Below are 13,401 nucleotides of genomic sequence, written 5' to 3'. Positions count from 1 at the left end.
TTTTACTGTGTCACAGCTCGGATGAGTCAATTAGCAGAGCTGCCGGTTGTTTTTAAAGAGAGCAGGAGAAGCAAGCCAAGAGTTACAAGGCCTAAGTAAATCTCCTCCTCCACAGAAATGAAATATAACAGGAAGCCATCTGTGTTTTATTCTCTTTCTTGGAGAAAGAGCCTTCCTGGCCGTTAACAGATTTATTTATAGGGATGCAAGCCCGTGCGAGGCCTTGAGGGGGCACCTCATTTTTTATTGACTGCGCTCCTCAAGGCCGTTCCTCAGTGGCTTCTTTCTTTATCACTGTGTCAGGAAGCTGGAGTTGATTTCTTGCTCTGCCAACTGGATTTAGATTTTGCTACCCAGTACTTAGCCCTGCCACAGGAGCCCTGCAGTTGGGAAGGAGCAGAAAGTTATCCAAGTTTGTCAGGCTGTGCGTCTGTGTCTTTTAATCCAGCGGGTTTCCAGCTCTTTTGTGGGGGAACTTGAGGATTTGTGGAAACTTATTGATCGGGGTTGGTCTTCAGGGAAAAGATTTGACGTGGCAGATGGGAAACTCTGACAAAATGGGCTCGTCTAGCACAAACAAGAGAAGCAATGTGACGTAGCAGTTCGAATGCCGGGTTCAAATCCCTGCTCTTCCATGATGCTTACTGGGTGACTCTGGGCCAACATGGCCAACCATACAAGGTGGTCGTGAGGTCAACACAGGAGGGAAGGGGCCATGTATGTTTTTCTCAGCTCCTTGGAGAAATGGCAGACTAAAAATGAAATAACCTTTTCCTGCAATGCCAAGTTGCAGGGGAGCATCGGGGTTGCTTTCTGCAGCAACAACAACAAACAAAGCCTGTATTGGCAGATAATAAAAATAGTACAAAAGCATAAAATATTTAAAACAATCTAAAATATCATATGGGGAAAGCAATGGCAAGCTACCCCACAAAAATGGCTTGCCTATGAAATCACTGCTTGCAGTGGTACTCCAGGGTCGGACACGACTGAAGGGGAAACTTTACCTTAAAATATCAGAAGAGAGCCACGTGGCGTAGTGGTTAAGTGCTTGCACTGCTACTCACACGGTCAGGAGTTCAAGCCCCCTGTGGGTCAGATATCCTGGCAGCTGGCTCATGGTCAACTCAGCCATCCATCCATTTCTTGGTCGGTAAATGAGTACCTAGCTAGGGGGTAAAGAATAGAATAGCCGGAGAAAGCAATGGCAAACTACCCACAAAAATGGCTTGCCTATAAAATCACTGCTCGCAGTGTTACCCCAGGGTTGGACACGACTGAAGGGGAAACTTTACCTTTTAAAATATCAGAGCTTGAATAGGCTAGCCTGGGGGAGCCTCGCAGCATTCTGTAGGAACTAATTCTGCAGAAGCTGGGTTCTGATTTGCCAGAAGAAATAATACCCTAGTTTTGACAGTTTGCCCTTTCCTTTGGGAGACGAGGGTTTGCTTTCTGGAGCGTGTGCTTAGGGCCAGCGGGACAACAGTGACCACTGCTATAAATATGGCTCACTTCTCTTCTGGTATATATTTGGAGTTCTGCAGAGCAATAGCCTCTTGCATTTTATGCTGCTGTTCAGAATTTCACGTGCATATTATCTGTCACCACAGGAAAACACTCGTATGCATTTGACAAAGCTGCCTGAAGTCTCCAAGGGCCAATAGTGCAATAAATCTGTTAGTCTTTGAGGTGTCACAGTTCTCTTCTGTTGCTTTGAACAGCAGGGATGTTATTACCGGTGGGTAAAACTCTCAGGATTTAGTTTTGTTCTGTTTTAATGCCATGGGGTGGGGGGTGATGTGTCTGAGGCTAACGTTGACTTTGCACCCTAACTTCCGAATCTGCACTTTGTGCAAATAAGCTCTCGGGTGAAGATCTTTGTAAGGGCTTGTTGCTTTGCAGGTGAATATGTGATTGTCCATTTTACCAGCCTCTCTGAAAATCTCCCAAGAATAATCCAACCAAGTTGCTAAATTTGCTTATTGATTCTTTTTTTTTTTTACAAAGCTGTACCATCTGTTTTGCTTTAGCTTGCGGATTCACTGGTGCCCACAGAGATGAAGCCAGGCATTTCCCTAGCAACCGTTACTGCTGTTTTGCATACTAAAGACAACAAGCATGTACTTCAGGTAGGATGTGGTATTTGTGGGGTGGGGTTCTCATGGGGGGAGGGAGATGACGCTCTTGGACCTTGGTGGTTTCCTAACTATCAAGCTTTCTCCTGGAACTCCAATGAAATGCCTTTAACAGTCCTTTTTTGGGCCAGGATCTTTGGATTGTGGGGGCAAGGTGAGTTCCTCCAGGGACTGGCAGGCTGCTGATAAATTCCTAAGGTTCCTCTCCCTGGGTCATGGGCCTTGCTGTTGTTCTAAATCATAGGGGTCAAACTCGTGGCCCTCCAGATGTTATGGACTACAGTTCCCATCATCCCCTGCCAGCATGATGCTGGCAGGGGATGGTGGGAACTGTAGTCCATAACATCTGGAGGGGCCCGAGTTTGACACCTATGTTCTAAATTGTTTGATAGTCCCCAGGTAGTCCCCAGTGCAAGCACCTGGTCATTACCAATCCATGGGGTGATGTTGCATCATCCCGATATTTACTACATTAGTAGGTCAGTTTTTGAGCAGGAGAAGCAAATAAAGCAGTGAGCAAGCACTGGGGGTTACTGAAAAAGACATAAAACTTTCCTCCCAAATGCATAAAATCACCACTGCTTTTAAACAGGTGAACAAATATGAAAAATAAAGCCATAATTTCGATGAAAACCAGCATCAGTTGTCCAATTACTTGAAACCTAAACATTTGACAAAAATTAAAGGCTCCAAAGGGTGAACAAAACGAAATGGAGAGAATATTTCATAGGATCAGCCGGAACAGAATCTTAATGAGCAAAGTGACTTATATTGGGAAAGAAAACACCTAGAGAGTGACAGGGCATAGCTATTCCCCTTGAGTTGAGACCACAAACAAAATGGCAATGGATCCAGTTGAACAAGAATTGATGGCCTACAGTCCAACTATGTGCAGGAGGTGAGTGGGAGGAACCTGCAACCTCAATATCCAGCTTTAAAGGTCATCCAATAACAGTGCTAGGAAACACCCCAAGGGCCTCCAAATGGAAAAGGGAAGGGGGTTGGGCCATTCTGTTCTTTCATTAGAACCAGAGTTCCTGCTGCATGGTAGCTACATTCATGTCTCTTCTTTGGGCTTTCCCAGGGACTTGCTTTTAAAGTTCCAAATAGCCCCGCCCCTTCCTAGTCTTACCGAGTCCCCTTTGGAGAGAATTGCTCCTCCCCGTCACTCCTACTGGACTGCTGGATAACTTTTCCCACCACTACCACCCCAAGCCACCTTCCTTCTGCCCTATTGGTTATGCTACAGCATGGGAGGGATAGGCTGCCAGCCTTTATCTCTATCCCTACATTTTCCAGTCCCTCCTGAGGCCAGGCCTCTTTTGGACTTTCTTGTCCCTGAGGAGGCTTTTGTTGTCCTGCTGGCTTCTTCTCTGGCTGTGGGGCTGTTGTCCTCTCTGGGCCATTCCCAGCTGTCTCTTTCTGCTGTGCCAGGTGAGGGCCCTGTGTTGTTTCTCAGGAGGCCACTAGTCTTGTGTTGTTGGGGCTGCTGGGAGATGTATTTACCACAGCAGCAGTGGAGGCTTTGACTCTGAGTCTGGGGGCATTTCCACCAGTTGGAATTTATCCATTTCTGCCAGTGGAGAGGATTTATCTAAGCAGCACCATCATTTGAACAGAGCGTGAGGCTGCCTACGAGCATGAGTGCCCCAGTCCATGACTTCATACCCTCTGCTTGCAGTGTTGCCTGTACTAGTGATCCCCAGCCCCTGGCTTAGTGGCAGGACGAAGGAGCGGTCCACAAGAAGACAGCTGCCCCTTTGCGAAGTTAGCACCAGGAGACCTTTTCACTCTCTCTCACGTCTACACCCAGGCTTTCTTCTGCCATGGAACTCACTCTTTATTAACTAACTTTGTCTCCCATATGTCTGTCTTGTCAAGACTTAAGGAACAGAATAGATTTATAAAAGACAACGAAAAAGACAATATAGTTCATACAATTAAAGATGCCGTAAAACTGGATAACAGTGCTGAATTATGCAAATTAAAGAACAGTGAAATAGCAACAGTGTCATACAATAAGCATAAACTGAATTGCGCAAGTGGGAAAAAAATGATCCAGAAACAGGGTTTCACAATTAGTGAAGGCTGAAGTGCAGACAGTATAACACATCCTGTAAACAATGTAGTATAAAAGGAGGAAGGAAAGAAAACTGCCTAAAATTTCAGACAACCAGATTAAAACCTGTTACCTAAATTCCACCCTATGACGTCCCTGTTTCCTTTGTGAAAAGGCCTCCTGAGCGGTTGCGTTCTCCCCATTCTGTGAAGCAATAGAATATGGAAGCCTTTCTTACCTCCTCAGTCCGGCTGTTCTACTATGATAGAGCAGTGGCGTAGCACCCACGGGAAGGGGTCATGGCCGGGGTGTTCCGGGACGGGGGCGCGCAATGCTATGGCAGGGGCACAGGGCACGCACACATCCTAGACGCAGTTCCCCCTCGCTCTGCCCCTGTGATAGAGAGAGCAGGACATCTCTGAACAGTGCCCAACTTCTGCAAACAGTCTGAATGATGTGCCTTCAAACCACAACAAGCCCCCCAATGTTCCTTCTAACTACTCTCCTTACCTTTCTCTCTTTGTCAAATCCATGTTGGCTGGTAGCTCCCTCCAAAGCTGCCTCAGCCCCAGACTGGCAAGAAAAGGAAGAGGGTGACAGATGACGTGCCGGAACTGAGAGCCATCAAGCCTCTGCTCAGCGGCTCCATTCCGGTGGACCAGTTGGTACAAACTCTGGAGAAGGTAACAGAGGTCCAAGCAGTTTGTCCCAGTGGAGCTCCTTTTAAAGACACTGCAGGAAGGCTGGGGGGGAGGGGCAGGCTATGGCTATGTATGTTTGCTGGACAAGCAAGGGGTCTCCGGGTAGGATATCTGGGGTTCTTGAAAGCTTTCTTAAACTGGAAATAATACATGTTGGAACAGAACCACGAGGTTTCAAAATAAAGTGCAGCGATTCTGCCGCTGTGGGTGTTAACAGTATGCAAAGCTTTTTGATTGCAAGTCATGCAGAGCTAGCCAAGGATTCTTTGCATGTTTTAGCCAGAACAGGACTGCTGCACAGACTGGAAGGAGTCAGTATTGTGGGGACTTAAAATAAGGATAGCAAAATGCCTGCCATAGTTAGTGGAAAGGTGTGCGCACACAGAGGGAGATACTGTATATTGTGCAAAGGGGATTTCCCCCACCCTTCTTCTCAATCTACTCCCGGCAGCGATAATAAGTTTTAGCCCAACATGTAGCCCTCTGTTTTTCTTCCCATGGGGTGCCTGGAATCCAACTATGTAGGAGGAAGTACTGCCTGACTGAGGCAGAATTCAGAAGGGGCTACATTTGCCCCTGAAGTCCCAGTATCTAATTTTTAGGCAGCCCTATTTGCATTGCCCTACAGGACTCGACGGGAACCCCTGTGAATTAAACCAACTTTTATACCCCCTCCCTTTTACCTTCATTTCCACACCCTTTTGCCACATCTGTTTCTTAGTGTGATTAACCTCTTGGGAAGATGCTGAAAATGTTTGGAATGGGCATTAAAGAAATCGTGGTTTAAAACAAAGCATTTTGGGCAACTAATTGGCTCATCAAGCAGGTCTGCATACATTTGCATACACATACCACGGCGTTCTGTCTTTGTCTGTATATGATGCATGTCTCTGTATAGCAGCACCGAATCCCAAGTGAGAGAGGAGGAGGGATGCCTGTAGTGCTTTTTCTGCAAACCTCTTTCATTTTTAAGGTTTTTAAAGTGTACATAACAAGGTCTGTAAATCAACAAGGATTAGGACAGCTCCACAGGGACGATACGATAAATCAGGAGACTATTTTAAAACAGCTAAAGAAGAGGGATGACAATGAAGAGAAAAAAGAAGCAATCAGATTCTGGAGGAGGAGGAGAAATCCAAATTGCAAACTCCTAGCTTGCAACTGAGAGTAAAATTATATTCTTATAACAATACTATTAGTTGAGGAATGTTTCCTCTACACCAACATGCCTGCCAAATAGGAATTTCTAAGCACTTAAACTTATGTATATGTACATCTACTGCTGCCAGAGCATTCAGTAGCACCTTTTAAAATTAGTTGGTTAATTAAGCATTATAACCCTGTACAAATGCAGTGTCCTGTAAGCAGTTATACCCTTCCAAGGCCACTGACTTCAATGACAAAGGTGCAACTCTTAGGAGGCACATGTGTACACAGGCAGGCAGGCAGGCAGACAGACAGACACCTTTGATCATGAAAAAGCATCTGTGTGGAGAAATGCCCTCCACCCAAAAATTCTCCAGTATAGAAGAAGAAAGAGTTGGATTTATTGTGCAGGGTAAAATTTGAATGGAGGAAAAGAGAACTGTGTGTTTTCACCTTTTCTTCCTATCCTTGCTCAGTCTGAATGCTTGAAGACACGATTTGTATTCTTTTAATTTTTTAAATTAAATTTTCTTATGTCATGAGAGCTCTGATCTCTGGAAACGCACCACACCTATTTGATCTTGCTATCTGAAGTGTGGTAACGGAAAGGCAGTGGGCAGGCTCACCACCTGTGGAGCACAATAGCTTGAAATTGTGAAGTTTTATTTTATTTATTTAACTCATCTCCTGTGTTGCCTTTCCACCCAAATGTGATTTTCCAGGGCGGCACACATCAAGACATTAAAACAGCATTAAAACAAAGTATATGTAAAATAATTCAGTAAACACAAAAACAGATATCACTGAAGCCATGGAGAGTGGCCAATAATAGTTACTGGGGGTATGGCAAACAAAACAAAAACAGTCTTCAGCTACTGGTGGAAGATAATGACAGATGACTCTTCTAGAGGAGGGAGTTCCAAAGTTTTGGCATCACTGCTGAGAAGGCCCTTTTTCAGATTGCCACTCATCTAGCTTCTGATAAATTTTTCAGATTGCAACTCATCTAGCTTCAGATAAATTGTCCCATGCCAGCTTGTAGTAACAAGCGGGGAAGCAGGGCAACTACGGTAGGCAGATCTTCTAAATGGCAATGAAGGTACAGAGTGCTAGACATCTGATTCTGTTTTAGCGGATAATTTTGTTTTGAGTTATTGGTGGTGGCAGTTACCCAGTTAGTTTTGGAACCCCCGGGGAGCAAAGGAAAGGCCCCCCCTCACTGAGCAGAGACTTGAGATGGCCACAGAGTTTTCCAACTTCGTGGGGACCGACCCAAAGGAATTGGGAAGCCTTGCGGGTATATTCCTTGGCACTGTGCTTACCAACTAGGCGGGCATCCAGATTAGGGCATCTGGTCAACTTGGTCTCCCGTGTGCCAGTAACCTTTCCGCTCTCTTGCTCCCGCAGCATGGCTTCAGTGACGTAAAGGTAGAAGACACCCCAAAGGGACACATCGTGCTGTTTCAAGACGTAGAAACACTCATTCGGATTGAGGAGGATTCCACCCACATCATGTGTGAAAGCGATGATGAGGCGTTAAGGGTTAAGCTGCAGGACTTGATCCTCAAATTTCTGCAGAAATTCTAAGACTGTCTGTGCTAAAGTCTCTCCTCTTAAAAGAGGAGGAAAAACCAACATGGATGGAAACTGTCCTTAGTCTGGGCCGAGACAGAAGAACACCCACTGCCAGGGAAAAACCTTGTACAGCTGATCATCTTCCTTTTGCAAGAAATCACCACACTGTTGCCCTCTGCTTTACTAGCAGAGACTTCTGGGCCTCTGCACTCCCAGGTATAGTTCAGCCGGAGCCGCTTTCACCATCTTGAAGCTATGTGAAGCTTCACAAGCAGCTCCAGTTAAGTGGTTTTTTCCCCATTGTCCTGTAAAAGATGCAGGAGCCTCAATCAAGAAAATGTGGTTTCCCCTTCTCAGGAGTCTTGCCTCTGCAAACAGAGGAGGAGCCCCCAGGGGCCAGGTCGTTATTGATGCCTGCAGCTTGGAGATTAGACACATCGCTGTCAAAGGGCTTCTGAAGTTTGGTTCCAAATGCGCACGCACATTTTCAAAATGCCCCCAGACCTTTTGAATATTTGGGACGTGATGGAAAAGCCATGGCGGCCAGGAGTGCCTATCGATTGCATTTCCTGTTTTGTCTTTCCTCCCCTTTCCTGTCTGAAATGCTGGAGAGGTTTTAAAGCATTGTTTTTCCGTTCACAGCAAATGGTCAATAATATTTTTAAGACATGTCTTGCTTTAGTCTGGACTGCATTTCTCTTTTCATTTCCTTACCATTTTCAGCTTTTAAATGGTGATTGTTGTTTATAAAAAAAAAACTTGGAGGCCTGCTCATAGCTGAACAAATAAAAAGCCCTATTTTAATAAATAATGTCTTGGTGTGAGTATTGTGTTTAGCTCCAGGGTATCAGGATTAGTCGGAGGTGCTTTACAGATTCAAGGCACTCGATACAGAATGAAAATCCTGTTTTAGTGTTTTAGCTTTTGGCATGCATTTCTGTGCTGCTCTCTCCTGAGTGGGCGTGGCTTGCATCAGCAGTCAGTGAGGCAGGACAGTTGCTGAGGTTCGAGGGCTGTCTGGAGAGTCACCGACACTGGAGCAAGGATAACAAAGGCTGCTGGTTCTCTTCCCCTGAACTTCAAGGCGTGTGGTCAGCAGGGGAGGAAGGGGAGGGTTCCATGTCAGGTACAGAAAAGGTTATACTCAGTTGTGCAGGGCCCACAAAAACCTGCAACCAATCATGAGCGCATTTCCATCCCCCTCCCCCATTCCTGAGGATCCTCTGAAGATGCCAGCCACAGATGCAAGTGAAACGTCAGGAGAAAATGCTACTAGAACAAGGCCATTCAGCCTGGAAACCACACAACACCCCAGTGATTCCAGCCATGAAAGCCTTCGACAATACTAGTTCCTATTTATCACATCTTTAATCTGCCCTACTTACAAAGAGCTGGGGTAATCATAATTCAGTACTCCATTGGGGAAGAGGGACATCTATTGCCATGGGTTCAGATAAGGCTATGTGCTTGTTTCTGTATACTCATAATACCTTCTCAACCTATAGATAACAAATTATGACTGAGAATGTTTCTGCAGCTGATGCATGTGTGGAAACCGGCTTCCATGACAGACATCCAAGACCAGAACCCTTAGATGTAAATTAAATATGTCCCCTACTAATTTTTTTGAAAGATGCATCTTAACTTTATATCCTCGTTTCGGTGCCTGGCCAGACATTGTATGGCACACTGTTCTCTTTGAGCAGGACATTTGACATGGAAAGCGAGAGGCACTACTTGTGAGAAAATGTATTTGTGAGGTAGATGCACCCAACTTTCCCCTTCCAGGTGGCCATGATTGTGTCAAGCAGCAGATTCCTGAGCCTATTTGCAAATAAACAAGTTCAGTTTTTTTCCATCCGTCAGTCAGCATATTTGGCCTTCATAGGAGCTGGTTTTGCTGGAAATGGGCAGCCATCAAGGAACACACAGGCACAAGATAAATCAAGATGGAGAATGAGAAATGAAGCCCAAAGGAATTGCGGCAGAGAGGCTGGAAGAGGGCCCTTTAAGCGCTTGTCTTATCAAGTTTTTCTCTCCCTGGATGCCTTGCAGATGCAGCAGTGACATGTGTACAGGTCTTTTATTAATTGCTTGGCTAATAACTACTCATTTTCCTCTCCCTTCTTTTAATATTTACAATTTCTAGGCTATAATTTATAACAGTTGCTGTCAAGGCCACGAAGATCCTTTAGTGGAGAGGAGGCAGCAGAAGCTGGGCTCCATCAGTAATTGATTGCTTCATTTTTCAATATCTCCTTTCCCTCCTAGATGCCATTCATTACTAACTGCAGGGCAAAAAAATGAGGCAGAGAGAGAGAGAGAGAGAAATATGTGGTTTCAAGCTTTCACATCGTTACAGGGCCAAGAAGATTACTAAGCCAGCATGTCTCCCATGGAGCCAGCCAGTAACAAAATTCTACGGCATGCAGCACACGTGAGATATTTTCACAGAACCTTTAGCGTTTTAAAATAATATGTCCAGAGTGTTCAAAGCACTTTCACATGCATCACGTGGTCCTAACAACAAGCCACCAAGGTTGAGCTGTAGTTTTCTCCACCATCTTAGTGAGCTCTAAAGGGGGATCAAGGAAATCCATTCTATCAACAGCAATTAGTCTTAATAGGTACCTGGAACTTCCATGTTCAGAGGCAGTGTACCTCCAAATGCTGGTGAGCAAGTGGGATAGCGAGCTGTTGGCTAATGGGGTTCTAAAAACATTTGATCACAGGTGGAAACTAAGTTTCTGATCCAGGTGGACCTTTGGCCGTTCTCCATGTTGCAGATGATGAGGGTAAACCAGAGCGAGAGCGTGGCTTGCCTAAGGATGCCTCGTAAGTTCATGGCAGAGGTGAGATTCAAATTGAGCACTTCCTCAGCAGTAGCTTAGAAGAAGAAGAAGGGTTTGGATTTATATCCCCCCTTCCTCTCCTATAGGAGACTCAAAGCAGCTTACAATCTCCTTTCCCTTCCTCACCCCTACAACAAACACCCTTTGAGGTGGGTGGGGCTGAGAGAGCTCCGAAGAGCTGTGACTAGCCCAAGGTCACCCAGCTGGCGTGTGCTGGAGTGCACAGGCTAATCTAGTTCCCCAGGTAAGCCTCCACAGCTCAAGCAGCAGAGCGGGGAATCAAACCCGGTTCTCCAGATTAGAGTGCAGCTGCTTTTAACCACTACGCCACTGCTGCTCTTAGTCTGTGATATCCGGCTGGCCTCTACGGCCCTGGCCCCAACTTGAGACCAAAGGAGACCAGGGGCCTGCGGAACTTACAAAGTTTCCGCAGGGCCTGCAAGACTGACCTGTTCCGCCAGGCATTTGGCCAGTTGGGCTGAGGAAGTTAAAGTTGATACGATGTGGAAATTCATTGTAATGTTCTATATATGTGAATTGCTTTTATCATTTGATTTTAATAACTGGGAAGTGTGTTTTTATTGTGGTTCACTGCCCTGAGCCTTTCGGGGGAGGGTGGTCTATAAGTGTGATTACATACATACATACATACATACATACATACATACATACATACATACATACATACATACATACATACATACATACGACACAGACTTTGACTCCACTTCCAAGCTGGAATATCCATTTGTCTCCTGCATCCCTGTAGCGTCCCTGGACATCCTTGATGGTCTCACATCCAAGTACTACCTGGGGCTGAACTTGTTTAGCTTGTGAGATCTGATAAGGCTATCCTAACCTGGGCCATCTAGGTCAGAGCATGGTTCTCATTATGTGGTTTAAAGTTTTAAAATCCTAAGTTTGAGAGTGATTTTGCCCCCTTTTTGCCCTATCGGAGTGATGAACAAGATAGCAGACCGTACAGCTGCTTTATGCTGAATCAGATCATTGCCTTGACAAGGTCAAGTCTTCTCCACTCTGATTGGCAGCATCTCTCCAGGATCTCAGGAAGAGGTCTTTTGTATCACCTGCTGCTTCCAGATGCTGTAGACTGAACCTGCACCCGTCTGCAATTAAAGTAGATGGCCTGCCACTGAACCTTGGACCCTCCTGTGATAGATGGACTGTTCAGTTCAAGTCTCTGTTGCCGTTCACTTGAAATGGAGGGCTTAAAGAGCCCCCGCCTCCACTTGGGAGAAAGGAACTGGACTGTTTAATGGGCGGGGGGGGGGGGGAAGGGGGAGAGGCTATGCTAATACCAGGGAACTTTGGTTGCCAACTGTTTATCTATATATTTGTCACAAACAAGTGTCTTGGAGGGGCATCGCCCAAAATCTAGCAAATAGTCTGGCCTCAATTAGATTGTCATGCAATAGCGAGTGGTTTGAATGGCTGAAGCCCTAGGGTTGCAATTGCTTTACCAGCAGGGAAGAAGGAAAGACTATTATTCCTGGTAACAGTTGTTGGCTGAGGTTACTTGCCTGTCACATTCATGCTACATTAAAACAACACAGATGCAAACAAATTGGAACAGCAAGGGGTGAGAGCTCTTCCCCGCAGAGAAGTAACATGCAACAACTAATATCTCAGATAAGGCATGAATTTCCCACTGGGGCCCACAGCAATGGACATCGATATGTTTGCAAGCATGGCGTGTAACAGCTGAACTACAACAGGGGGGAGCAGAGAGGGGGCCTTTCAAAGGAATGTTAATCTCTGGCCCCCGGTCACTTCAGGTTCCTGCTCAAAACTCTCATTTTGATGCCAGGGCCATTTTTTTTTTTTGCTCACTGTGCAGTTTGTCAAGTAGGAGGTAGGGCTGGGATTGCCAGTGGCCTACTGGGAAATTCATGGGGTGGAGCTGAGGAAGACAAGATTTGAGAAGAGGAGGGATCTCAGCGGGTTATAATGCCATAGAGTTTTCGCTCCAAAGATGCAATTTCCCCCAGGAGGTCTGATCTTTGTGGTCTGGAGAGGAGTTGTAATTTTGGGAAATCTACAGGCCCCACCTGGAGATTGGCAACAGTTTTTCATGACACTTAGGTAGTGCTGGGACCCCAGATTTCTCAAAGTGAGGGCAGAAGCTTCTTTTCATAGGGCAGGAATAGGAATGATTTGATCATCTTTGGACAGAACCAACTGAGAAATGATGTTTAGGACTGTGTTGTGATTTCTGTCATAGCTTAAAGTTAGGTCAAAGTATTTTTTCCTTTTATATTTCCATGGGAAAGGGTAATTGAAGCTGCAACTCCAATATCAAGAATGCTTGCCAGTTTTTAAGTGGTTCATCATTTGATTTAATGAAGGATGGCTTAGGAAATATCATTTCATTATTGTGGGAAGCTGCCTCATGGTCGCTATGCTGAGGTCAGGATATGTGCAGGCTACCAATCTTGATCCTCCTTGATCTGAGATTGCAAATGCTTTAGCAGACCAGGTGCTCGGGAGCAGCAGCAGCAGAAGGCCATTGCTTTCACATCCTGCATGTGAGCTCCCAAAGGCACCTGGTGGGCCACTGCGAGTAGCAGAGTGCTGGACTAGATGGACTCTGGTCTGATCCAGCAGGCTAGTTCTTATGTTCTTATAAAGAAAAATGTACACTTTTTGAAAGTGCTGTGCCTGCCCGTGTGCATTTCTTCACCCAGAAAGCTAGATGGCGCCAGCATTCACTGCAAAGCAGGATGCCTCAAGAAGCGTCAATCTGTGCCCCAAAACATACTTCCCTTATCCCACCGCACGATCTAATTAATGGAGTGGTTCCCAGGATTACTGAAGCCGGTCATCCTTGTTCTGCTTTCATTAGGCTGCTGTGAGCATTTTGGTGGAACGCTTGGTGACTTCTCTGAACCACAATTCCCAATTCTTTAAGGGGA

At 45.7% G+C, this 13,401-nt stretch overlaps 1 protein-coding gene across 1 annotated transcript in view; it reads left to right on the top strand.

Annotated features, from left to right (window-relative positions):
• Nucleotides 1–8,424, top strand: part of INTS9 (integrator complex subunit 9) — an 86,242-nt gene extending 77,818 nt beyond the window's left edge. The window contains exons 15-17 of the mRNA XM_048504682.1: nucleotides 2,031–2,129; nucleotides 4,740–4,877; nucleotides 7,449–8,424. Of these exons, the coding sequence (XP_048360639.1) occupies nucleotides 2,031–2,129; nucleotides 4,740–4,877; nucleotides 7,449–7,628 (417 nt within the window). The 3' untranslated portion in view covers nucleotides 7,629–8,424. The remainder of the gene's footprint in view (nucleotides 1–2,030; nucleotides 2,130–4,739; nucleotides 4,878–7,448) is intronic.
• The last annotated feature ends 4,977 nt before the right edge of the window (nucleotides 8,425–13,401 follow it).

This window comes from Sphaerodactylus townsendi, linkage group LG01, assembly GCF_021028975.2.
Source record: "Sphaerodactylus townsendi isolate TG3544 linkage group LG01, MPM_Stown_v2.3, whole genome shotgun sequence".
Lineage (NCBI taxonomy): Eukaryota > Metazoa > Chordata > Lepidosauria > Squamata > Sphaerodactylidae > Sphaerodactylus > Sphaerodactylus townsendi.
This window is presented reverse-complemented; position numbering and strand designations above follow the sequence as displayed.